The sequence below is a fragment of the Bufo bufo genome, chromosome 5 (assembly GCF_905171765.1).
Source record: "Bufo bufo chromosome 5, aBufBuf1.1, whole genome shotgun sequence".
NCBI lineage: Eukaryota > Metazoa > Chordata > Amphibia > Anura > Bufonidae > Bufo > Bufo bufo.
In genome coordinates, this window is record NC_053393.1 from 47,963,475 (window position 1) to 47,988,819 (window position 25,345).

The following is a 25,345-nucleotide window of genomic DNA, read 5'->3' on the forward strand; positions in this document are numbered from 1 at the left end:
ATTCCTTCCTCTGTGGCCCAAAAGAAAGATGGCGGCGCAGATACCCGTCTGGCGTTACGTCACTAGCACGGGCAGACCACAGTAAAGATGGCCGCCCTGGTGGCTGACGTAAACTACGTCTTCACTTCCTGTCCATGTGGTACGGTGTGAGGGAGAGAAGCGAACTGTACAGTTGTCGCCATGAAAGTAAAGGTGCTGTGCAGGAATCCGGATGAATACGTGCGGGAGACCAAAAAGGATCTGCCCCGAGGTGAGGCCGAGGGTGACCGCTTGAAGTGTACGGCCTCCTGGGAGGCTTAGGTCACGTTTGTGGGACTGGGTGAGGGTGGTGAACATGGGTCCTAGGAAGCAGGACTGTCCTGACACAACCAGTCACAGGGCAGCTTTCATTTATGTTAGTGCCCGTGAAAAATGAAAGCTGCGCTGTGATTGGTTGCTGGGGGTAACAAACTTTTTTTAAACATTTTTAGACGGCTTCGTAAATCTGCCCCAGCGTGGGGGCGCAGGGGTGGGGCTCGCGCGCTGCAGGGGGCGTCACCGCTACAGCTTTTTTGCAGCAGAAGATTTTCTCATGATATTACCTCAAGTGGAAGCCGACATCAGTTGTAAAGAGATCTGCCCAGCATGGTCATCATGGTCTTCTGAGACTCGGAACCGCCAGGGAGACATAGTGGGACGTTACACGGCTGTCGTGCAGTGACCGTAAGGCGCGCTGCGGACTCCAGATGTTACAGCTGCTGATGGTCCTCTCTGGGGTGGTCTCCTGGGCAATGACGGATGGGTCTGCTGTTAGGGTGGGCTTTGGTACCTGATGTTCTTCTCTCTCTACAAGGGATGAGCGAACTTGTGTTTTCAAGTTTGGCGTACAAGGTTTGCTTATGGTCCGTGGTAGCGGAATCCATAACAGAGTTCTTAGGTGATCCGAACCTTGTACGTCAAACTTGAAAACACAAGTTCTCTCATCGTTACTCTCTGCCTCTGACTGGTGGTAGTGGGGTCCTCCTGGCAGTCTAGGGAATTGTCCACGTGGCGCCGTACCTTCTCATCCTGCTGTAACACATCCAGAATAGGCAGATGGTCTCGGCTTTCTGGTTGTACGGAGGCGTCTAGGAAAGATGGAGCCAGGCCCCTTCAGCCATTTAATTGCCTTGTATGAAACACAGACTCAGTGTGTGGGGCGCAAAGAAAAGAAAAACAAACTGCAAAAACAAAGTTTAAAATTGTACACCTTTTGGGGACAATTTTTATTTTTTATGATTGGAATTTACTCCTTTTTGGGCTAAAATTATATATTTTTTAATTGGTCTTTTATTAAATATTGAGCCGTTCTGTTATAAAGGGTTAACTGTTTGTCTAGCTATGTGAATGGTACTTTAACTTTGTGCTGCTCATCTAATAACCCTCATCTCTACATTACTAAGAGGTCATAGACACTTTTTGTCAGTAAGATAAGAACTGAGCTAGAATGAGTGTTTATAATGTCAGAGAGCAGAGATGAGGAGCCCGTCAGCTCCCTGTCTGACGGAGCAGAGAAAAAATACAGATCCTGCTAATAAACTCAAAGCTGTGCAGGGAAAACGGCTCATCATTTTTAATAAAGACCAATTGGAAAAAATAATTGTTAGCTCAAAATGAGTACAATGCAATAAAAAAAAAAAAATGCCCCCAAAGGTGTACATAGCCTTTAAAAAAAACAAAAAACAAAAAAAGCACAGTCCCCGAGTCCTCCCTCTGAATTAGGGCTCATGCACACGACCTTATGACCTCCGAGATATACGGTCCACGAGCAGGCCATATGTCCCGGAGCGGCATTGATCATGCACACGGGAGCACACAGCATCATAGATTACAATAATGCTGTGCGCATCGGGCCACCCGCGGGACTATTGTCCTGCACTCATAAAATCATATGAGTGCAGAACAATAGTCCCGCGGGCGGTCCAATGCGCACAGCATCATTGTAATCTATGATGCTGTGTGCTCCCGTGTGCATGATCAATGCCGCTCCGGGACATATGGCCTGCTCGTGGACCGTATATCTCGGAGGGTCGTGTGCAAGAGGCCTTAGGGTCCATTCACACGTCCGCAACTTTGGTTCGGATCCGTTCCGCAATTTTGCGGAACGGGTGCGGACCCATTCATTTTCAGCATCTTCCGGATCTGCAATTCCGTTCCTGAAAAAAATAGAACATATCCTATTCTTGTCCGCATTACGGACAAGGATAGTACTGTTCTATTAGGGGCAAGCTGTTCCGTTCGGCAAAATACGCAATGCACACGGACGTCATCCGTATTATTTGCGGATCAGTTTTTTTGCGGACTGCAAAATACATACGGTTGTGTGCATGAGGCCTAAGAGAGTGCAGTGGTACTGCAATATTTCTGATTATCACAACTTGGGACATTGAGTGCAACCCAAAATCTGACCTAGCATTTCTTTAAGGCCCCTTTCACACGGGCGAGTTGTCCGTGCGGGTGCAATGCGCGAGTTGCACGTATTGCACCCGCACTGAATCCGGACCCATTCATTTCTATGGGGCTGTGCACATGAGCGGTGATTTTCACGCATCACTTGTGCGTTGCGTGAAAATCGCAGCAAGCACTATATTGTGCGTTTTTCACGCAACGCTGGCCCCATAGAAGTAAATGGGGCTGCGTGAAAATCGCAAGCATCTGCAAGCAACGGCGGATGCGGTGCGATTTTCACGCACGGTTGCTAGGAAACGATCGGGATGGAGACCCGATCATTATTATTTTCCCTTATAACATGGTTATAAGGGAAAATAATAGCATTCGTAATACAGAATGCATAGTACAATAGGGCTGGAGGGGTTAAAAAAACTTTAATCAACTTGTTCGCGCAGCCGGCATCTCTTCTGTCTTCATCTTTGAGGAAAAGGACCTTTGATGACATCACTGCACTCATCACATGGTCAATCACATGATCTATCACCATGGTGATGGATTATGTGATGAGCGTAGTGATGTCATCAAAGGTCCTAGTCCTCAAAGAAGAAGACAGAAGAGATGCTGGCTGCGCGAACAAGTGGTTTAAGGTGAGTTAAATTTATTTTTTAACCCCTCCAGCGCTATTGTACTAAGCAGTCTGTATTAAGAATGCTATTATTTTCCCTTTAGAACCATGTTATAAGGAAAAATACTAAAATCTACACAACCTTGAACCCAAACCTGGACTTCTGTGAAGAAGTCCGGGTCTGGGTACCACAGTCAGTTTTTTTATCATTCGCGTGCAAAACACATTGCACCCGCGCGATAAAATCTGAACAACGGAACGCAATCACAGCCTACTCGCGCGGGTTTCCCGCAGTGCATCCGGACCTTTTCCGGACACGCTCGTGTGAAAGAGGCCTAAGTGATAGCCACTCATCAGGATAGGTCATCAGCGGGGGTCTGACACCCCGCACCCCTGCTGATCAGCTGTTCGAGTTTAGCCCAGTCGCCGAAACTACACAGTAGCGTCAGCTTTGTAGTGGACAGCACTGTTCCTGTTGAAGTAAATGATAGTAGTGCTGTAGATGCGAGCGTTGTCCACTACAGTGTTGACGGTGAGGTGTAGTAACTTCTGAACAGCTGATCGGTGGGGTGTTGCACCCCTGCCAGTGAGTAATAGCCTATCCTGAGGACAGGCAATCACTTAGAATAGACCGGACATCCATGTGACTTCCACATCCGTTGCAAATTATAGAACATGTCCTATGATCATCTCTTTTGTGGTCAAGAATAGGCATTTCTGCAATGGGGCCCGAGGAAAGTACGGGATGCACGCGGACCTCATCCGTATATTGCGGATCTGCGATTTTGCGTACCGCAAAATGAATACGGTTGTTTACAGGAGGCCTTCGCTGTAGTGATCAGATAACACAGCTGTCTGTGTGCACTTGAGATTTTCATGTTCTTTAGGTAAATAATGAAAGTTCTCATGACAGCAAGCAGAGCTCTTTAAAGCCATGAGGAATTGTTGGTATTTTTTTGGGGGTATTTGTGTTTCCTTTACGTAGAGATCCTCATTTTTGTTTTGTCATTTATTTTTGGAAAAGTGGTGCCACCATTGATTGAACATGTGGACAGTTAACTGCCAGGATTTTTAACTTTAAATGATTTCTCTCCCAGTTCCACGTAACTATGACCCCTCGCTCCACCCATTTGAAGTACCGCGTGAATACGTCAGAGCCTTAAATGCCACCAAGCTGGAGCGGGTGTTTGCCAAGCCTTTCGTTGCAGCACTGGAAGGTCACAGGGATGGGATCAACTGTATGGCGAAGCATCCCAAGAGCCTGTCCACAGTGCTCTCAGGGGCCTGTGATGGAGAGGTAAGCACCTGGGCAACACTGAAGGCAAGGGTGCGGATCCTGGTAGTGGTGATCTGTTCTCAGGATAGGTCATCAATATCAGATCTTTGGAGGTCAGCTATTCCCTGTAGCCCTCTGTAGCTTCTGGCTCCATTCAAAATGTAGTGGTCGTGCCGGGTTCCTTCAGCTCCGCTCCCGTTCACTTCAGTGGGACCTGAGCAGCTGTAGTAACCTAGAACATCCACTACAGTCTGAATACAGCTGTGCTTCTGGCTACAGGGAACAGCTTATCGGTGGGGGTGTCTGACCGCCAAAGATCTGATATTGATGACCTATCCTGAGGATATATCTCTTTTAACCTTTTGGTGCACGGTGATCTAGAAGTCACAGGCAAAGCCATTCCCAGAGTGACCGCGCTCTCTAATTCTTAATTGGCTCTTTAAAGGGGGTTCTCCGTTTTTGCTATAGGTCATCAATATCGGATAGGTCATCAATATCAGATCTGCAGGGGGGCCGACTCCTGGCACCCCTGCCGATCAGCTGTTTGAAGCGAATGCAGCGCTCGTACAAGGGCTGCCTTCTCCTCACAGTTTACCTGCTGGCCGTCGACATTGCAGCGGTGGAGCAGTGCAATTACAGCTCAGCCATCCCCATTCACTTCACTTCAACTCCTGTCTACTTGAATAGGTCATCAATATCGTATTCCTGGATAACCCCTATAATGTGCACTCCATTCAGCACATGTGACGAAGGTCTCTGCCACAAGAGCAAGTTTTCCCCCTCGCCTATGACGGCACCCATGGAGAGACCGCCTCCTACTCCTCAGGACAGGAAACGGAAACCGCTTTAAAAGAGGGACCACCCTCTCCACCTCCAGTTCTGTTTCCTGTCCTAAGGGGACAGGAGGGAATTTGGAAAACGTCAGGATTCCAGGAGCTGCGGGCTCCCCGGGTGTTTAATGCGTATATGGAGGGCTTACCTGTGCGGCGTGAGTCTCTGTTAGGAGCCGCTGCTAAGTCTGGACCTCTTTCTCCCTACTGCCCGCTCCGCTCCGTCTCGGCCCAGGGGGGTGCTTTTTTCTTCCTGGGTGTCTGCGGACGTTTCGCATGTCCGGCTGTCAGCGCCTCGCCTGTTACAAGAGGGAGCGGTGTGCGCAGGAACGCCACTGCCTGGGCAGTGACGTACATCCGGTGTGACAGTAGAGGGAAGCAGGTGCTGTAAGCCAGAAGTGGGGGGAGCCGGTGTGCGCGCCCGGGTGAGAAAAGCTCAGCCAGCTCACTGCCTCGCTGGTGAAGAAGCGGGCAGTTCCTCCATTGAGAAAATTCAGGTCTGAACATGGAGCAGTCTCAGCGAGCAGAAGCCACTGAAACCACCAATGATACGCCGGTACCACGGTGGGGTAAGAGGGGTGATCCCCCTATGTGCAATAGTGCGGATTACTCATGGGGGTCATCTTCTGTGTCTAAGGAGTCTAGAAAGGTCTCCAGATCCAAAGACAAGGGTTGTGCTATATGTAATAAGAAGCTACCCTCTGCTTGGGCAAAGCCCCTTTGCCAAGCTTGTGTGAGCAAGTTAATGGAGGAGGAAGCTCCGTCTCTGAGGGGCAGCATCAAGCAGATGATCCGGGAGGAGAATAAGGAGTCGGTTAGCGGTCTGCTAAAAAGCCGCCCTAGAACCTCTGCCTCAAATCCCCCCCTCTAGCGACAGTGATGTGCTTTCTGGATTGGAGGAAGAGGGAGAATGTCTTTCATCAAATGACTCCTCTGATGGCGAAGCCGCTTTTTCCTACAGAGAACATTAATTCCCTAGTAAAAGTAGTAAGAGCTACTATAGGGTTAGATGACCAAAAGCCGCCACAGTCTGTTCAGGACTCTATGTTTGAGGGCCTGGGCCCTAAAAGAAGAAACGTCTTTGATGTGCATAAAAATATTCAGGCTGCTATTGATAAAGAATGGAAACAGCCTGATAGGATGTTTTAAACCCTCCTCTGTTAAGCGTAAATACCCTTTGATGAGGAAGTGACTACCTCTTGGGATAGAGCCCCAAAGATAGATGCCCCGGTAGCCAAAATAGCTTAAAAAAGAAAGCACTTCCTTTGAGGATATGGGTTCTCTAAAGTACCCAATGGATAGAAGGGCAGACATTTATTTAAAGAAAAATTGGGAGGCCTCGGCGGCGGCCTTTGAAACAGCTATTGCCGCTACTTCAGTAGCTAGATCCCTTAAGGCATGGATGAAGGAGTTGAAGGATCACATTAAAGGGGGTACCCCTGGGGAGCAGTTGTTATCTTCTTTTCCCACTTTTTATAATGCCCTAGATTTTATGGCTGATGCTTCGGCGGACTCCCTAAGATTATACTCAACTCTTTTTCTTGTATAAAAAAAAAACAAATGGTTCTTTTCATACAAAAATAACCTTAGTGTCTGAACCGTTATTTGGCGTACCAAAGATTTCGGATGGAATCCATCAAGTCAGCAGTGAACTATCTCTTCCCTGGTTGTTACATGGCCACAGTGGATCTCAGGGATGCATATTATCATGTCCCTATCCATCCCCACCAGCAAAAGTTTTTGAGAGTAGCAGTTCTCATAGAGAACGGTATTCTGCATGTGTCCGCATCCGTAGTTCCGTATCGCGGACCGCACATAGAGCCGGCCATGTGCGGTCCGCAAAATGTGGAACGCGAACAGCCCGTATCGGCGTTTTGCGGATAACCCTTACGGACGCGTGAATGGACGCTGAGACTGGTTGAACTTGTGCACAAAACCGTCAGTTTTCCCCTGAACAGATCCCACTCATTGCGTATCGCTCATGTGAAAGAGGCCTTATGGTGGCTACATAGTTGGTCACTTAGCTTTTTGGCTGTGTTTTTTTATTTTAATGCAGTAATGTAATCTAAAAATTATTTCCGCAGGTGAAGATTTGGAATCTGACCACACGAAAATGCACGCGAACAGTACAAGCGCATGAAGGCTTTGTCCGAGGAATGTGTGTCCGATTCTGTGGGACTTCTTTTTTTACAGTATGTATCTGTCCTGCTGTCAATTGTTTAAAAAACAAAAAAAAGGGTCTCGCAAGAATCCAAGACCTCTACAGTCCCTAAAATGAAACTTCGAATGAAAAAAAAAAAATGTAAAAGAATGATATCAATGTGTGAGAGAGATTTACCACTTTGTGTTTTTGTATGTCTACTAGGTTGGTGATGACAAAACTGTGAAGCAGTGGAAGATGGAAAGTCCAGGATATGGCGAGAAAGAGGAGCCAATCCACACCGTTCTAGGGAAGGTAAGTAATGAATGATGGGATCAGCTCTTTCACTCGAGACCCGGGACCCCTGTATACTATGTGCACAGCATGAAGTAGCCTGTAGTAGGTGCGCCAGGGACCGTTTTACTTGATTTCTGATACTATAGTTCGGGGATGGCCAACCTGCAGCTCTCCAGCTGTTGTAAAACTACAACTCCCACCATGCCCTGCTGATAGCTGTAGGCAGTGTGGGCATGCTGGGAGTTGTAGTTTTGCCACAGCTGGAGAGCCTCAGGTTGGTCATCCCTGCTATACTTTATATGGTTTCTCCACCATTTTAGAATTGGGGAAAAATTTCTTAAAAACCTACCAAAAATGTATGGCAGCATACCATTAAACATGCAAACAATAAAATTAAGGATTATTCCGGATTAAAGTGGTACAATACCTACTATACATAAAAAAAAAATGGAAGCTCTTTGCGCACATATTTGATCAAACGTGTGTCGGGCCCATCTACCGGCATCAAAGGGGCTTCCGCAGATGGGTACCTAACACTAACACTTGTCTGCATGCTAGCTTTATGGATGTGCTAGTCTAAATTTTCTTGCAGTGTGTTTGGAGGGTAGCCCCCTCCTTTAGGCCTCTTTCACACAAGCGTGTCCGGATGCGTTGCGACAAATCCGCGCGAGTAGGTATGCAATTAGTCCGTTTTGACTGCGATTGCGTTCAGTTTTTATCGCGCGGGTGCAATGCGTTTTGCACGCGCGTGATAAAAAACTTAATGTGGTACCCAGACACGAATTTCTTCACAGAAGTTCAGGTTTGGGTTCAAGGTTGTGTAGATTGTATTATTTTCCCTTATAGCATGGTTCTAAGGGAAAATAATAGCATTCTGAATACAGAATGCATTGTACAATAGGGGTGGAGGGGTTAAAAAAATAATCTAAAATAATTTAACTCTCCTTAATCCACTTGTTCGCGCAGCCGGCATCTCTTCTGTCTTCATCTGTGAGGAATAGGACCTTTGATGGTGATGGATCATGTGACGGACCATGTGATGAGCACAGGGACGTCATCAAAGGTCCTATTCCTAACAGAACAAGACAGAAGAGACGCCGGCTGCGCGAACAAGTGGATTAAGGAGAGTTAAATTATTTATTATTTTTTTAACCCCTCCAGCCCTATTGTACTATGCATTCTGTATTCAGAATGCTATTCTTTTCCCTTATAACCATGTTATAAAGGAAAATAATAATGATCGGGTCCCCATCCTGATCGTCTCCTAGCAACCGTGCGTGAAAATCGCACCGCATCCGCACTTGCTTGCGATTTTCACGCAGCCCCATTCACTTCTATGGGGCCTGCGTTGCGTGAAAAACGCACAATATAGAGCTTGCTGCGATTTTCACGCAACGCACAAGTGATGCGTGAAAATCACCGCTCATGTGCACAGCCCCATAGAAATGAATGGGTCCGGATTCAGTGCGGGTGCAATGCGTTCAACCCGTAAAACTCGCCCGTGTGAAAGGGGCCTTAGATTGAGCACTCCACGCCCATCTGCCCAGGTCTTCTGAGCAGAGTATAAATGTAGCTGGTTCCTACTCTGCCCTGAATATTGCAGGCTTAGGTTAGGCCCAGGAAAGGCAGTTCTGTTAGTGTTAGGTACCCATCTGCAGAAGCCACCTTGATGCCGGTAGAGCCCTAAATTAAAGGGGTCATCCAACCCCTATAATCACCATTCCCAATGCCCAGGCCCCTCGTATGCATGATACTTACCTGCTCCCAGTCATCCGCGTCACTCCGGATCCCTGCACAGCCGCCACTGGATCTCCCTAGGTAGGCTCTTCCCCGTCGCGGCCTGCTGTTGACTTCTAAGCCTCTTTTCTTTTTATAATTATGCTAATTAGATTGAGCATTGAGCACAGAGGGTCTGGCCAGAACCCTCAGAGCACCAGTTTTGTAACACGCCTATGTTATGGCCACACCCCCTTCTTCTGGATTGACAGGACTAAATATCTCGTCTAGCCCTGTCTTCTGACGCTTGCGCCATGGCTCTGTGTCTCTGAGGCTGCAATCAAAATCTGTGCTGTTCAGTCATTATAAAAACTTGTCAGTTTACATTCGTTCCATGATTCCCTTCCCAGCCAAGATAATATCATCAGGATGGGATTTTTACTGCGTACCCAGTATATCGGCTGTAGTTTCCAGACTGCAAATCTGAGTCTGCAAGGAAGGCTGGGAAAGTTCTGCCTAGATTCCTGCAGAAGGTAGCTCTGGCCTGTAATACAGGCAATTACTCCCAGTGGCTGTATCCCTATGTAAGAAACCTAGTGCAGCATACAAGCCCTATAAGCATCACCCTTTAGGGGTGATTCTGACCCCCCAAATCTTTTGCATCACTAATGCATCAAATGTTTGCACAGATTCCACTTGTCATAGTGCAAAGGGAGAGAGAAGCTGCTCTTTGGTATCGTGAAAGATTTCAGCGCTAAGATCTCCCCTACAGAGCAATTTATAAAGTGGAGAGCTGTGACCCCCTATCATGGCTCAAAGGACTTTGGATAGGGGGACAGAGTGTCATGATAGGAGTTCACAGAATACAGGTCGCCGTAGAATACCCCTGTACGTAACTGACTGTGACTCCTAGGCCGCAGACTTTGCAGATTTATAAAGAAAGCTATTATAATATATCCTGAAATGACTAATAATCCACGTCTCACCTCCGCAGTCAGTCTTTACAGGCGTGGACCACCACTGGAGGAAGGCTGTGTTTGCTACGTGTGGACAGCAAGTGGATATCTGGGATGAACAGAGGACCTCTCCTATGCGATCCTACACCTGGGGAGTTGACAGCATCACCTCTGTGAAATTTAATCCTGTTGAGGTACAATGACCTTGGGGCAATGGGGCACTGGCCGCTGACATTAGTAGGTCATGTACATTGTGTTCTATGAGAATTTGACGTTCTCTTGCACATGATTTTTTTCAGTTAAGATTTTGACCTACGGTGCGGATTTTAAAATCCGCAACATGTCAATTTGTTTTATTTTTCCTGTCTGGATTTTCTCCATTCACTTCAATGGGGACAGAAAAATCCGCACCAAAACTGCATGCGAATCCACACCAATTGATGCGGTTTGACTGCACGGGTTTCCCTGTGAACACCTGCGGATTGTCCGCACATAAATCCTGAACGTGTGCATTTACCCTTTGGCTAAATGTACATGATCAGGATTTAGTGCAGAGATGGGAATAACCAATGTCCAAGATGGGAATAACCACTTTAACTAGTTCTTGTATATCTCTGGGTTATACAACATGGACGTTTTTAACAGTGTTAACATTCTTATTTGAAATATTTCCGGATGACTCTGTTTTTCAGACACACGTATTAGGAAGCTGTGCTGCTGATAGGAGTATTGTCCTGTATGACATACGGAAGCCAACACCACTGAAAAAGGCAAGTCCCTCAGCGATGACTCTTCTCGTGTGTATTACTGATCAGGTGCCGGAGTTCTGCCACAACCTCCCTTTCCACATGTTAGAGAGATTTAGCCGCTGTGGTCACCTCAAATTTTTTTTTTGCCCTAATGTATCTAAAATTTATCCACCTTGCAATCGGTTTTAATTAAGAATTCCCTTGCCTTTTTTTGTTTTTACTTCAGTTTGTTAGTGGCTTTATTTCAGGAAACCTGCTAAGGCCTCTTTCACACTTGCGTTGTCCGGATCCGGCGTGTACTCCATTTGCCGGAATTACACGCCGGATCCGGAAAAACGCAAGTGAACTGAAGGCATTTGAAGACGGATCCGTCTTCAAAATGCGTTCAGTGTTACTATGGCAGCCAGGACGCTATTAAAGTCCTGGTTGCCATAGTAGTAGTGGGGAGCGGGGGAGCAGTATACTTACCGTCCGTGCGGCTCCCGGGGCGCTCCAGAATGGCGTCAGAGCGCCCCATGCGCATGGATGACGTGTCCATGCGATCACGTCATCCATGCGCGTGGGGCGCCCTGACGTCACTCTGGAGCGCCCGGGGAGCCGCACGGACGGTAAGTATACTGCTCCCCCGCTCCCCACTACACTTTACCATGGCTGCCAGGACTTTAGCGTCTCGGCAGCCATGGTAACCATTCAGAAAAAGCTAAACGTCGGATCCGGCAATGCGCCGAAACGACGTTTAGCTTAAGGCCGGATCCGGATTAATGCCTTTCAATGGGCATTAATTCCGGATCCGGCCTTGCGGCAAGTGTTCAGGATTTTTGGCCGGAGCAAAAAGCGCAGCATGCTGCAGTATTTTCTCCGGCCAAAAAACGTTCCGTTCCGGAACTGAAGACATCCTGATTCCTGATGCATCCTGAACGTATTTCTCTCCATTCAGAATGCATTAGGATAAAACTGATCAGGATTCTTCCGGCATAGAGCCCCAACGACGGAACTCTATGCCGGAAGAAAAGAACGCAGGTGTGAAAGAGCCCTTAGAAAAACTGCAAGTTTTGGTGCAGAAAACAAATTGCAAATGTTGGCCTTTTTCTGACACTGATATAATAAAAATGGCTGTCTCACAGTAATTTGCATTTAGTTTTACTAGTACATATCATAAAATACATAGACTTAACATTCATTTAAAAAAAATGCCTATAAGTAGAAGTTCATTTTATGTACGGTCCCTTTAAATGTGGAGCTCTCGCATATAAAATAAAAATACAAAGTAGCAGCTTCCTTATCGTTTCCTTTAGAGCGTGTGGTTTATAGTGCCATTAATAATCTTAGTTACTAGTAGACTTTCTTGGCTCGTTAGTATGTATCCATATTAGTAGGCAGATCGCTACAACAGTCTGCGGTTAGTGAATGCCACGTGTACAGGGTTATATATTTGCACTGAAGGGTGGACAGTAGGCTGGGCTCTGTAATGACCGGTGAGCGTCCCCTAAACTATGGAATTGTAGGATTATTTTTTCTGAAAAGCGGGAATGGTCCTGGCCTCCTGCGTCCTAACAGATGTGCTATTTGTTTTATGAAACTATTCTGAAGCATCTTTTTTTTATAACTCCAAATTGTGCTGTTCCTCTGTTATTATTCCTGGAAATGTATGAATAAATTAACTGCGTGCTTTTATTCCTTTTGTCAGTGGGCCTCATCCCTGCACAGTCTGACACGAACCAATCAGTGCAGGCTGTGTTAGATTTTGTAGCTTCACAAGTTGAATGGTAACCCACTTGCATAATACATATCCAGGAGGAATAACTGGAGGGGCATAATGCACAGATCTTAGAAAATATTCCACAGAGTTGTTATCTAATGGCGAATACAAGTATTTTCTGAGAATGGAAAGCGGACGGGTACTCTGTTATATGTAGTTCTCCCTCTGTTACATGTAAATTATCCAGTGTTTTTCTCTTTTGGGGCAGATTATTCTAGAAATGAGGACAAATGCGCTCTGCTGGAACCCTATGGAAGCCTTCATTTTTACAGCAGCTAATGAGAACTACAAGTAAGTACAAATAGCATACAGATTGTCAGATTTTGCTGAGTATCTGGTTTGGATAGAACAGGTCTGTCCAACGAGTTTGGTGCGTGGGAGATACGTTTACTCACTAATTCTGCCTCCCCTATAAGGGGGCCTGCACTGGGTGTGTGCAAGAAATCGGCATCAAAACTCCACATAAATCTTCACTATTTATTGCTGTTTTGGCAAGTTTTTTTGTGTGGCTTTGATAAGGTTTTGCCGCAGATTTCATCCTTCCTTTGAAAAGGGTGGAATCTGCAAAAAAAAAAAAAACCCACAACAATAATTGACATGCTGCAGATCTCAAAATCCGCGCAGCAGGTCAGTTTCCGCAGTGTACATGAAATTTCTCTAATCTCATACACGTTGCTAGTACTTTGAGAAAAATAGCAGTGAAATCCAGCTTCCCATAAAAAGAAACTATATTTACTTGCGGTAAAATCCAGACATTACTTGCACGTACAGTCCATTCTTATGTACAGTCTACGAGTTTCGGACCCTTGTGTACCGGTCCTTCATCACACAGACTGTACATTAGAATGGACTGTACGTGCAAGTGATCTCTGGATTTTACCGCAAGTAAATAAAGTTTATCTTTTTATGGGAAGCTGGATTTCACTGCTATTTTTCTCAAATTGGTGTATGGCTGTGTCCAAGCCTTTTCCGTGCCTCCCCAAGAACAACACAGGTGAGCACTGCCGTTTTTTCCTTTGTAAAGAGACGTTGCTAGTACTGTATTACACTGCAGTTATTCTGCAGAAAAACTGGACGTAATCCACACCGTGTGCATTCACCCTAAGGCCCCTTTCAGACGAGCGAGGGTCACGCTGCAGACTCTCAGCACAGCACCCAGCCTGACCTCCCAGCACTGCCGGGGTCGCATAGCATTATACTGATTTTATGGTGCTATGTAACCCTTAGAGGTCTGGGATGTATTGGATAACACTAACAGCATTATGTCAGTGCTATCCAATACATTCCAGAACTGTAAGGGCTCTTTAACACGAGCGGATGCCGTGCGGGTAATCCACTGCGTGAAAGACAGCCAAGCCCCGCTCCGGACAGCAGAGACACGGAGCATTAACATGATTGATAATGCTCCGTGCCTCTCTGTGATCTTTTTACTACAAAATCATGGTGACAACTTTATCTAACTGTCCGGAACGGGGCTTGGCTCTCTTTCACGCAGCAGATTATCCGCTCGTGTGAAAGAGCCCTAAGGGTTTCATAGCATCATAAATCAATATAAAGCTGTTCAGGCCAGGTGCTGCGCTGCTCGTCTGAAAGGGGCCTAAGAGTGTCAGATGCACGGATCTCCATCATCATGCGTTAACACCAATGACAAATTAGTGACACAACCCTTTATGATAAATGCGTTATCCTCCCTCTGAGTGAAGAGCCTCTAAGTGTCAGTGGCTCCAACGCCCTTCCTTGTATTACATAATTAGACATTTGTTTGATTGACCGCCAAGTAATACTGCATTTTCCCTATGTAGAATAATATTGTATGGCCACTTGTACCACTCCTATAAAGCTATTTATTTGGGGTTTCGGGAGGTGATTGTCAAGCCTTCTCACCAACTAGAATGCTCACGGTATGGTCTTGTCCTGCAGATTGTACACATATGACATGCGAAACATGGAAGCCCCCGTATGTGTACATATGGACCATGTGTCAGCTGTCCTGGATGTTGACTACTCTCCAACCGGGAAAGAATTTGTGACCGCCAGCTTTGATAAATCAATTCGCATCTTTACCTCTACAAGTGGGCACAGCAGGTGAGTTTCTCCCCAGAACCATAAAAAAAAAAATGGATGATAAAGTTAAATATGTTTATGATTCAGATAATACTGGACACCAGAAAATGGTTCAAGCAGGGTGAGAAATCCTGACGTAGCGAGGTTCACAACTGGGAGCTGCGAAATCCGTACGAGAATGTAGCCTCTCCTTATCACAAAGCCCAAGGCCTCATGCACTCGGCCGTTGCTTGGACGTTTTGTGCATTGGGGACTGCAATTTGCAGTCCCCAATGCACGGGCACTATCCGTGTGCGGATGCCGCAATGTATCCAGACCCATTCAACTTTCATGGGTCCGTGATCTGTCCGCACCACAAAAAAAAATTGAATACGTTTTAATTTTTTTTTGTTATAGTGCGGAGATACGAACCCCACGGAAGTACTACGTAGTGCTTCCGTGGGGTTCCCTGCCTCTGTTCCACACCTTCCGGATTGCAGACCCATTCAAGTGAATGGGTCCGCATCTGTGTTGCGGTGAGCACAATGCTGGTGCCTGCATATTGGCGCGAATGGAGCCACGTGTTTCGTACATTCCGTGTCAATGAATGAAATCTGCAGTTAAACTCTGGCATTTCAGCACCACATAAGATCGTGCTGCGGATGTGAACATTTTCAGTATGTCTTGAAGGCCCAGCAGACGGAACCCAGAGTGAATGGGATTTGTGTAAACCTCACCCACCAACATTGTACTGAACTTTATTGCAGATTTTCAGTGCAGATTTCACAACAGAAGTTCCAGAACAAATACAAAATATGTGAACTCACCCTACCACCACTAAAAACATGTAAGCATCTCATCTCCCATCATTCCAGGGAGGATTTTCTAGAATAACAGACTTGGGCTCCATTCACACATCCGCAATTGTGCGGAATGGGTGCAGACCCATTCATTCTCTATGGGGACGGAATGGATGCGGACAGCACACAGTGTGCTGTCCGCATTTCTGGAGCGTGCCGCTCATCTTTCAGTCCGCGGCTCCGGAAAAAAGTAGAACATGCCCTATTCTTGTCCGCAATTGCTCCCCTTGACGACAGGGCTAGACATGCTGAGGGCCGACCTGTGTCCTAGCATCTGTGTATCATATACTCTATGTACTATGGCTTTAACACACTGAGATCTGCTCAGAAAGCTAATCTACATATTACTGATTTATTCACAGGCACAATGTAGGCTATAAAGACACTGGCAATATGTATTGGCTTATAAACATAGAAAAAACTGGCTTCTCTATGTGGTAATGCTATAGCTTTTTGGTAAGTGGTCTGCCATGCATGTAGAAATACTAATTAAGTTAGAGTCCCCAGAGAGACTTAAACGGGTTGTCTGGGTTCAGAGCTGAACCCGGACATATCCCCATTTTCACCCAGGCAGCCCCCCTGATATGAGCATCGGAGCATTTATGCTCTGATTCTCTCGCAAAGGCTTTTTCTGGAGATCGGACTCTCCTTGGGTAAAGCTAGGTGGAGGCTTCCGCCTAGCAGTGAGCCCAGTGATGTCACCGGCACTAATGGACGAGCTTCGGCAGTTCCTTACCCTGTAAAACGGCTAGGGAAGCACTAAAGCCCGCTCGTTGGTACCGGTGACATCCGCCTAGCAGTGCAAGAGCAGGGCAAGAAAGTGCTCCGATGCTCATGTCAGAGGGCCTGCCTGGGTGAAAATGGGGATATGTCTGGGTTCAGCTCTCAACCCGGACAACCCCTTTAAATAAAACTTTTTTTTCTCTTTTAATAAAAGGCTTTACTAGAATAAATGATACTGTATGTAATCATATTATAATAATAATAATAATAATAATAATAAAAAGGCCTTACTATATTGATAGTGTTTTTTCCTTAGAAACCTAAAACCTATTACTAGTTTTTTCCCAGACAATATATGATTATATAGAAACCAGTAATATTAGTTTTCTTTAAAAAAAAAAAAAAAAAAAAAAAAACATTATTCTCAATATGATTAGGATAGAGACTTTTATTAGGGGTTAAAGGATAACTGTCACATTTAGACCCTAATTTCAATTTTCATATATGTAGTTACTAATAACATGATATTCCAGAATCAGTTACTATTAGACTGACTTACCCCATATTTAATAAGATTCAGGCTAATCCCGCCTGCCCTCACTAGCCAGTAACAATAGCCCCCCAAAAGTGTCAGTAACCAGAGCCCTCCCACCTAAAGGGTTAATCTCCTGCAGCACAAAGGGGTTCTCTTACCACATGTTGCTTTCATTTATACACTGAGCAGATGGCAGATCTCCCTTCCCTGGTCTGCGCTGCTCCAACTCTGCATTCTCCAGCTCTGCTGAGTGAGGGAGCGTCTGCCAAGAGAGGATACCTGTCTTGAACTAATTGGGATCTGTGGGTGACGCCCTGTCGCGGGGGATCTGTGGGTGACGCCCTGTCGCGGGGGATCTGTGGGTGACGCCCTGTCGCGGGGGAACTGTGGGTGACGCCCTGTCGCGGGGGATCTGTGGGTGAAGCCCATGTGATTTATAACCCCCATCATCCTAAAGAATACACTGATGTACTGTACATTGGTGTATTCTCAAGGATGAGGGGAGTTATAGTCAGATTAAATATAAACACTATCCAGGGACTGTTCTGTAATTGGCATGTGTTTATATTAAATATGACTATAACCCCCCTCATCCATAGGAATCCACTCATACTGCAGTACATGGGTGGTTAACTATGGATAAAACGGGTTATAGTAATATATGGCACATTTACAGTAATTTTTATATTGCCCTGAGCTTCACTCACCCGGGGACTGGGTCCACAAAACCGCTGTACACAGCAGGAGCAGAGCTGGTACAGCGGGAAATTGGAAGGAAGCTGATTGGTGGAGGTGTGAGCAGCACCAGTGCGCTCACCACCAATCAGCAGGACTAATGAAGTGTGGGCTGGCGGCAGCAGAGTGTATTCATTGAAGCCTCCATTCCGCCCAACGATGGGTTCAGGAGAGCCTTGAAAAGGTATGATGGACGTGCAGGCTGGTGGCAGCAGTACACCGTAAGTGAAGCCGCCAGCCCGTCCATCCCTGGTGCAGTCTTGTCAAGGAAGTGCGGGCTGGCGGCAGAAGCCTTCAGTGAAGCCGCCAGCCTGCCCAACGGTTTTTAATGGCAGGCTGAGGAGCTGTTAGTGAGAGCTCCTGAGCCACCTAATTTGCGTCACATTCGTTTTTGCATATGAATAAAAACTGATTTTTCTGCCGCTGTTTAGCATACAGACAAAAGCAAGGTATTATTTCAATCAGCATGATGAGCCCCACCAGTAAGGCTGCAGCTATCGACTATTTTTGTAATCGAGTATTCTATTGATTTTAATACAATGATTAATCGAGTACTCTAATAACAAAAAATGAATTAAAAGAATGTTTTTCTTTATAAAAACTCATCAGCCCCCCAGTGCCACCGGCTTGCCCCCCAGTGCCACCATCTCCCCCTCCTAGCCATGTCCCCAGCGCCAGTGAAATAAAATACTTGCCTCTCCTGTAGGGGAGCCGCTCCATCATCTTCTCCATGCGTGCACTATGACCTGACGATGTGTCAGGATACAGTGCAGGGTGACCAAGGAGCGGTGAGTAATAGCAAGCGTTTCACTACCGCTCCGTGGTCACATGACACCAAAAAATCACCGCTGCAGAAAATTTGCATTGAGGATTTTTTTGTGTCGGATTACTCGATTCAAACGAGTAATCGTTTCAGCCCTACCTACCAGGCAGTATGTCTAGTTTAATAGGGTTGATCCTGGTGACAGACGCTTTAAAGTGGTTTTCCGGAAAAAAACTGTGACCTAGTTTAAGGAGTATGTCCATACCTTTTTATTGTTAAATTGTCTTTATCTCTGTATCTGCTTCCCTGGGGCACGTTTGTTGTCCCTCAGGGACTGAAGTTCTGGGAGGTGTCAGTAGTTTTAGCAGGCACGGCGCTGTTCAGGGACTCGGTGTCATGCTCCACACGCCTCTCCAGCCCTTCCAATCACCCTTTGTATATAAGTAATTCTTTTAGTTTGCTGTTTGTGTTGCTCTTCTTTCCTCTGCATGAGCGCAAATCCAGCTGTTGTGTGCTGGGACTGTGCGTATGCATTGCACATGAACAGGACGTCATTTATGGTTCTTCCTTTGAGCGGCATCTTCTTTCAGTTTAACTGATTTACAAAGTGAGACACTTTGGCCAAAGGAGAGACATGGTGATGCTATGGGATTTTCTTCTCTGCAAAATAGTCACATTCTTAGGGCTCTTTCAGACGGCCGTATGCTGTCAGCAAAAATCTGGATCCGCATTTTTGCGGACAGCATACCGCCGTCTGAATGAGCCCTTACAGCTTCTTGCACCCTTGTGTGTGTGACTTCAGGAATTTTCATTTTCTCGCACATTCCATTGGGGGACACAGACCATGGGTATAGCCTAGGTCATTACTAGGAGGAGACACTATGCAAATAGAAAAAGAAAGCTCCTCCTCCCTGGGCTATACCCCCATGTTCCACCGGGAGGACCCAGTTCTTGCTTAGTGTCGGATAAGGAGGATGACATTCTCTCTACTCCCGTTTATTTTTTTTCTGCAGTGGACGCAGGGTCGCAATTCTGCTTCCCTGGTCTCTTGGTGGAGCAAGCGCCGGGGTCGAATTGACGTCCCCGGCTACCTCCCACCCTCCACCAGAAGTTGTGGAACCGGGCTCGATCTGCAGCTCCGGCGGCCTACCAGATTCGGGGTCACCTTCCTGCCCTCCTCCAGATCACTGCCACTCCTTGTGCCAGCTGACTGAGAGGCAACCTCCGCTGGTGTGGATTTGAGGGCGAAGACTACAGGACGCAGATAAGTACACTGCCTCCCGTCTCCCGGTGTGACGCTACGGCCGCTTGGTGGGGGGTTTGAAGGGGGAGAGGATACCTGTCTGGGGCATCGCTACATAAGCGGCAACTTCCCGGCTTCCCTCGGCGGTGTCTAGGGGGCGGACCCTCTTACCCTTCTGGCAGCCGCGTCTTCTTATTTTCATATTTCCCGCGCACGGGTTTCGCGCCTCCTGACGCGATTTGTGGGCGGCGCTCTGTCTTCTGCTACTTCCGGCTCAGCGCTCTAGGCTGCTCCCGGCTCCACTCTGTCCCGGTTGCGTGCTGCAGGAACAGTAGGAGACCCTCGCCCCTTCCATTGCAGGATTACCGCCATCATGCCAAAACCTGGGGCCTCACAAAAATCCAAGTCGGCCCCACTGGGGCTATGTAAAGTTTGCGGCTTGTCGCTTTTGGTCTCTGGGTCCTGTGACTCTTGCCTTGCTTCTGGACAGGATCATCCTCTCCTCCCTCCTTCCCCTCTCACTCAGCCCAGTCCTCCCTCCGCCCTGTCAGAGCCCGCTTGGGCCTCTGCCATTTCTAGGGCGGCCGCTGACTTAGCCCAAGTCTCTCGGGCCGCCATGGCCTTCATGGAACGCATGGCGTCTACGGATCATGCGGCTACCACCATACCGCTTCCCAGTGGTTCCCACAGAGGACGCTCAACCACTAAGAGGCAGCATACACAGCAGCATCCTTCCTCGGATGATTCTGCTTCCCCTCCTCGCCTAGAGGCCCGTTCAGACACTTCCCCTCCTCGCAGAGATCATAGATCGGAAGGGGAGAGATCCAGTTCTGACGAGGACACAGAGCTGGAGCCCTCGCCCAAGCCGTCCACTATGGTGGCAGACTTGGTGGCGGCGGTCCGGGATACTTTCGATATCCAGGGGGAATCTCCTTCCGCTGGTAGCCAGGAATTCCCTCTTTTCCACTCGAGGAAACCTCAAACTGTTGTATTCCCCATACATGGCGAGTTCGACAAGGTCCTCTCTAAGGCCTGGGACTGCCCGAATCATCGTTTTTCTGCCATGAAACGTATGGATACTCTTTATCCATTTCCTGCATAAAATGTGCAGCAGTGGTCTTCTCCTCCTAAGGTTGACCCGCCGGTGGCCAGATTAGCTAAGAATACAGCCATTCCTGTCTTGGACGGTTCGTCTCTACGGGATGCAGTGGACAGGCGTTTGGATTCTCTGTCCAAAGCCATCTTCACTCTGGCAGGCACTGGCCTGCGGCCCGCTTTCGCCTCGGCCTGGGTACCGGCCTGGCGGAGCAGGATGCCTCTGCCCACACCTTGAATTTCGTCCTCCAGATGTCGCAGGCGACGAAGTTTCTCTGTGAAGCTTCCTTTGATGTTAGCATTCTCTTTGCGCGTATCTCGGCCCTTTCGGTCACACCGCGTAGAGAAGTCTGGTTGAAAGTTTGGGACGCTGACTCTTCCTCTAAGCGTTCCCTCACTAATCTCCCCTTTTCGGGTTCCAGGCTTTTTGGTGCTAAGCTGGACGAGATCATCTCGGACGCGACGGGGGCAAGAGTACCAACCTGCCCCAATCTAGATCCAAGCGCACCTTTTGGAGGTCGGTCCTCCGGTTCTAGGAACCAGTCCTTTCGTCGCTTCTCCTCTTCCAGATCTACGGCGGCCCCCTTCCCGGGTGGCTCTTAGGTCTCCCGTAAGAAACCTGCCTTTAAGCCCCAGCCTTCCTGGCGCCTGCGGCCAAAGTCAGCCCTCCCTGCTGCTCCCAAGCAGTCTTCCGCCTGAAGGGGCGCCCCCACCTCTTACGGTGGGGGGCCGATTGCTCTCCTTTCAACAAGTTTGGAGAGATCATATCCAGGACGCCTGGGCCCTGGAAATTGTAACATCTGGTTGCAAAATAGAATTCGCTTCCAGGCCTCCGGAGCATTTCTTCTCTTCTCGGGTTCCGGGGATCCGGTCCGGGCTTCGGCTCTTTTGCAGGCGGTCTCTTCCCTTTTGGACAGGGGAGTGATTATCCCAGTCCCCTTGGAGAAGCAAGGCGCAGGTTTCTAATCCAACCTATTCGTGGTGCCGAAGAAGGAGGGATCGGTGTGTCCTGTTCTAGATCTGAAGCTGTTAAACAGGTCTCTGCGGGTCCGGAGGTTCCGGATGGAGTCCCTCCGATGCGTTATTGCTCTTCTTCCAGGGGAATTCCTCGCGTCGGTAGACATACAAGACTCCTATTTGCATGTCCCTATAGCAGAATCTCACCACAGGTTTCTGCGCTTCGCTGTCAGCGGGCAGCATTACCAGTTTGTCGCCCTGCCCTTTGGGCTGGCTACTGCCCCTCGGGTATTCACGAAGATCTTGGCGCTCCTCCGTACCAGGGGCATATCTCTGTTGCCCTACCTGGACGACATACTGATAAAGGCTTCCTCCCTTCCCCTGGCCAGGGACAGCGTCTGGATCACTGTTCAGACTCTGGACCAGTTAGGCTGGCTGATCAATGTCCAGAAGTCATCTCTTCTCCCCTCACAGAGGTTGACCTTCCTAGGGATTGTTCTGGACACCACGGCAGCTTGGATATTCCTGCCGAGTTCCAAGTCCTCTCGAATTCAGGAGTCTGTATCTCTCCTACTGCGCTCTCAACGCCTCTCCATCCGGGAGTGCATGAGGGTTCTGGGGCTGATGGTGGCCTCCTTCGAGGCCGTCCCTTTTGCCCAGTTTCACACTCGGCCTCTACAGTGGGCGATTCTGTCCTTTTGGGACAGGACGTTGCACGGTCTGGCCTCTCGAGTCCATCTGCCTCCTCGGGTTCGGATGGACCTCTTGTGGTGGCTTTCCCCCCAAAACTTGATTTCAGGGAGGTCCTTTCTTCCGTTCTCCTGGACAGTCGTCACCACCGACGCCAGCCTCCTAGGTTGGGGTGGTGTTCTACAGACCCGGGCGGTGCATGGACTTTGGTCGGCGGCGGAGGCCTGCCTTCCGATCAACGTGCTGGAGCTCAGAGCAATTTTCCTCTCCCTTTCTCACTGGACTCATCTCCTGGCAGGTCTCCCGGTAAGGGTCCAGTCGGACAATGCCGCTGCCGTGGCTTACGACAACCACCAGGGCGGGACCCGCAGCCTGACGGTGATGCAGGAGGCGGAGAGGATCCTCCAGTGGGCGGAGACTCATGTTCCAGTACTGTCGGCAGTGTACATCCCGGGGATCGACAATTGGAAGGCAGACTTTCTCAGCCGCAACACGGTGGATCCAGGAGAGTGGTCCTTAAATCCGGAAGTTTTCGAGTACATCTGTCGCCGTTGGGGCCGCCGGATGTCGACCTGATGGCGTCAGGCTCAACAACAAGGTTCCCACGTTTCTGGCCCATGCTCGCGACCCGGAGGCGTACGGGGTGGACGCGCTGGTGTCTCCGTGGCGAGGCTTCCCTCTCCTTTGTCTTTCCACCTCTGCCTCTACTACCGAAGGTCCTTCGCAAGATCACGTTGGAAGGGATTCCGACCATTCTCATCGCCCCCGATTGGCCGCGTCTGGTTCTCGGACGTCACTCGGATGCTGGCAGACGTGCCGTGGCCTTTTCCTCTCAGGGAGGACCTACTGTCTCAAGGACCGCTCTTCCACCAGAATTTACGGTCACTGCGTTTAACGGTGTGGCTGTTGAGACCGCCATCCTGAAGAAGAGGGGCTTCTCGGACTCTGGTGAAGACCAGGATCAAGGCCAGAAAACCAGTTTCATCCCGGATATACTATCGTACCTGGAAGGCCTTTCTTGCCTTCGTTTCTCGGTTCCGGTGGTCCTCTCCTTTCTCCAGTCGGGTCTTGAGATGGGAATGTCCTTGAGCTCTCTGAAGGGTCAGGTCTCTGCTCTGGCCATTTTCTTTCAGCGATCCCTGGCTCTGCTCGGTCCAGTGAGGTCCTTCCTACAAGGGTTGGTGCATTCGGTTCCTCCCCTGCCCCCCTGGGACTTGAACTTGGTTCTGTCTTCCCTCCAGACGGCTCCCTTTGAACCTTTGAGGGAGGTTTCTTTGAATCTTTTCACCTGGAAGGTGGTCTTTTTGGTGGCGATCACCTCGATCAGGAGGGTATCGGAGCTGGCCACGCTTTCCTGTAGGGAGCCCTTTTTGGTCTTCCATCAGGATAAGGCGGTGCTGCGCCCAGTCCCTTCATTTTTGCCCAAGGTGGTCTCCGCTTTCCACCTTAATGAAGATCTAGTCCTGCCCTCTTTTTGTCCATCTCCGGCGAACCGCAAGGAGCTCGCTCTCCATTCCCTGGACGTTGTCCGGGCTCTGCGTGTGTACCTGTCGGTGACTGCCTCTTTCCGCCGTACGGATTCCCTTTTCGTGATTCCGGAAGGGCCTCGTAAAGGTCTGACGGCTTCCAAGCTCTCGGTAGCCCGATGGATTCGGTCGGCTATTGCCACGGCTTATCGTGCCCGTGGCAGGGTTCCCCCAGCCGGGGTTACCGCGCACTCCACCTGGGATAGGTGTAATCGCGCCTCGGCATCTCAACTTTGTAAGGTGGCCACCTGGTCTTCCTTGCATACCTTTACAAAGTTTTACCAGTTGCACTCTTTGGCATCGGCTGATGCTGTCCTTGGGCGCAAAGTATTGCAGGCGGTGGTTCCTGTTTGACCGCTGGGCGTTTTTCTCCTGGAGGTGCAGGTTTTTCCCACCCCATGGACTGCTCTAGGACGTCCCATGGTCTGTGTCCCCCAATGGAATGTGCGAGAAAAGGAGATTTTTTTTTTGTGAAACTCAACTGTAAAATCTTTTTCTCGTCTTTTCCATTGGGGGACACAGCTCCCTCCCATTCTTACCTGTTGTAGGAAGGGTTGGTTTAGTTCTTCGGGTCCTGAAGGTTTTCGGTCCGATGGCGGTATTCCGTTGTTCTGGTCTCTATATGGCTTTGGTCTCCTTCTCCTGCTTTTGCACGCACTGGGTCCTCCCGGTGGAACATGGGGGTATAGCCCAGGGAGGAGGAGCTTTCTTTCTTTTTCTATTTGCATAGTGTCTCCTCCTAGTAATGACCTAGGCTATACCCATGGTCTGTGTCCCCCAATGGAAAAGACGAGAAAGATTTTACAGGTGAGTTTCACAAAAAATCTCCTTTTCAAGCATACCAGTCCAGTCTTCAGCAATCTTGACATGAGGAAATTCTTCATAGAAACATCCGGATAGCCCTTGGTTATTTACCGTACTTTATCTGAGCATATGAAGGGAATAAGGGTCCATTTACACGTCCGTATGTGATTTTGCGGATCCGCAAAACATAGACACCGGCAATGTGCATTCCGCATTTTGCGGACCGCACATCGCCGGCACTCTCATAGAAAATGCCTTTTCTTGTCCGCAATAGGACACGGAAGTGCGGATGCGGACAGCACGTTCTGGCCCCATTGAAAATGAATGGGTCCGCACCTGTTACGCAAAATTGCAGAACGGATGCGGACCCATTTTACAGACGTGTGAATGGACCCTAAGAGGGACCTCTTGCATAGAGTGTCATCTTTCCGCCAGAACTGGTAAAAAGCAACAGTTCTAGCAGACTTTGGCTAACCATATATTAAAGGGGTTGTCTCGCTCCAGCAAGTGGCATTTATCCTGTGGTGTGTAAGCACGACCACCGCTGGTGGATTGCAGAGTGGTCGTAACCATGGAAACAAGCAGTGTACAATATGATGAAAAAATGAATCCAG

General features: G+C 48.4%; 1 protein-coding gene across 1 annotated transcript in view; it reads left to right on the plus strand.

Moving 5' to 3' along the window:
- Positions 1 to 78: 78 nt before the first annotated feature.
- The window catches only part of DCAF13 (DDB1 and CUL4 associated factor 13), a 30,900-nt gene continuing 5,633 nt past the window's right edge, over positions 79 to 25,345 (plus strand). Inside the window, exons 1-8 of the mRNA XM_040432012.1 lie at positions 79 to 250; positions 4,132 to 4,331; positions 7,225 to 7,332; positions 7,506 to 7,595; positions 10,288 to 10,443; positions 10,942 to 11,019; positions 12,966 to 13,048; positions 14,678 to 14,842. Coding sequence (XP_040287946.1) covers positions 181 to 250; positions 4,132 to 4,331; positions 7,225 to 7,332; positions 7,506 to 7,595; positions 10,288 to 10,443; positions 10,942 to 11,019; positions 12,966 to 13,048; positions 14,678 to 14,842 — 950 coding nt within the window. The 5' untranslated portion in view covers positions 79 to 180. The remainder of the gene's footprint in view (positions 251 to 4,131; positions 4,332 to 7,224; positions 7,333 to 7,505; positions 7,596 to 10,287; positions 10,444 to 10,941; positions 11,020 to 12,965; positions 13,049 to 14,677; positions 14,843 to 25,345) is intronic.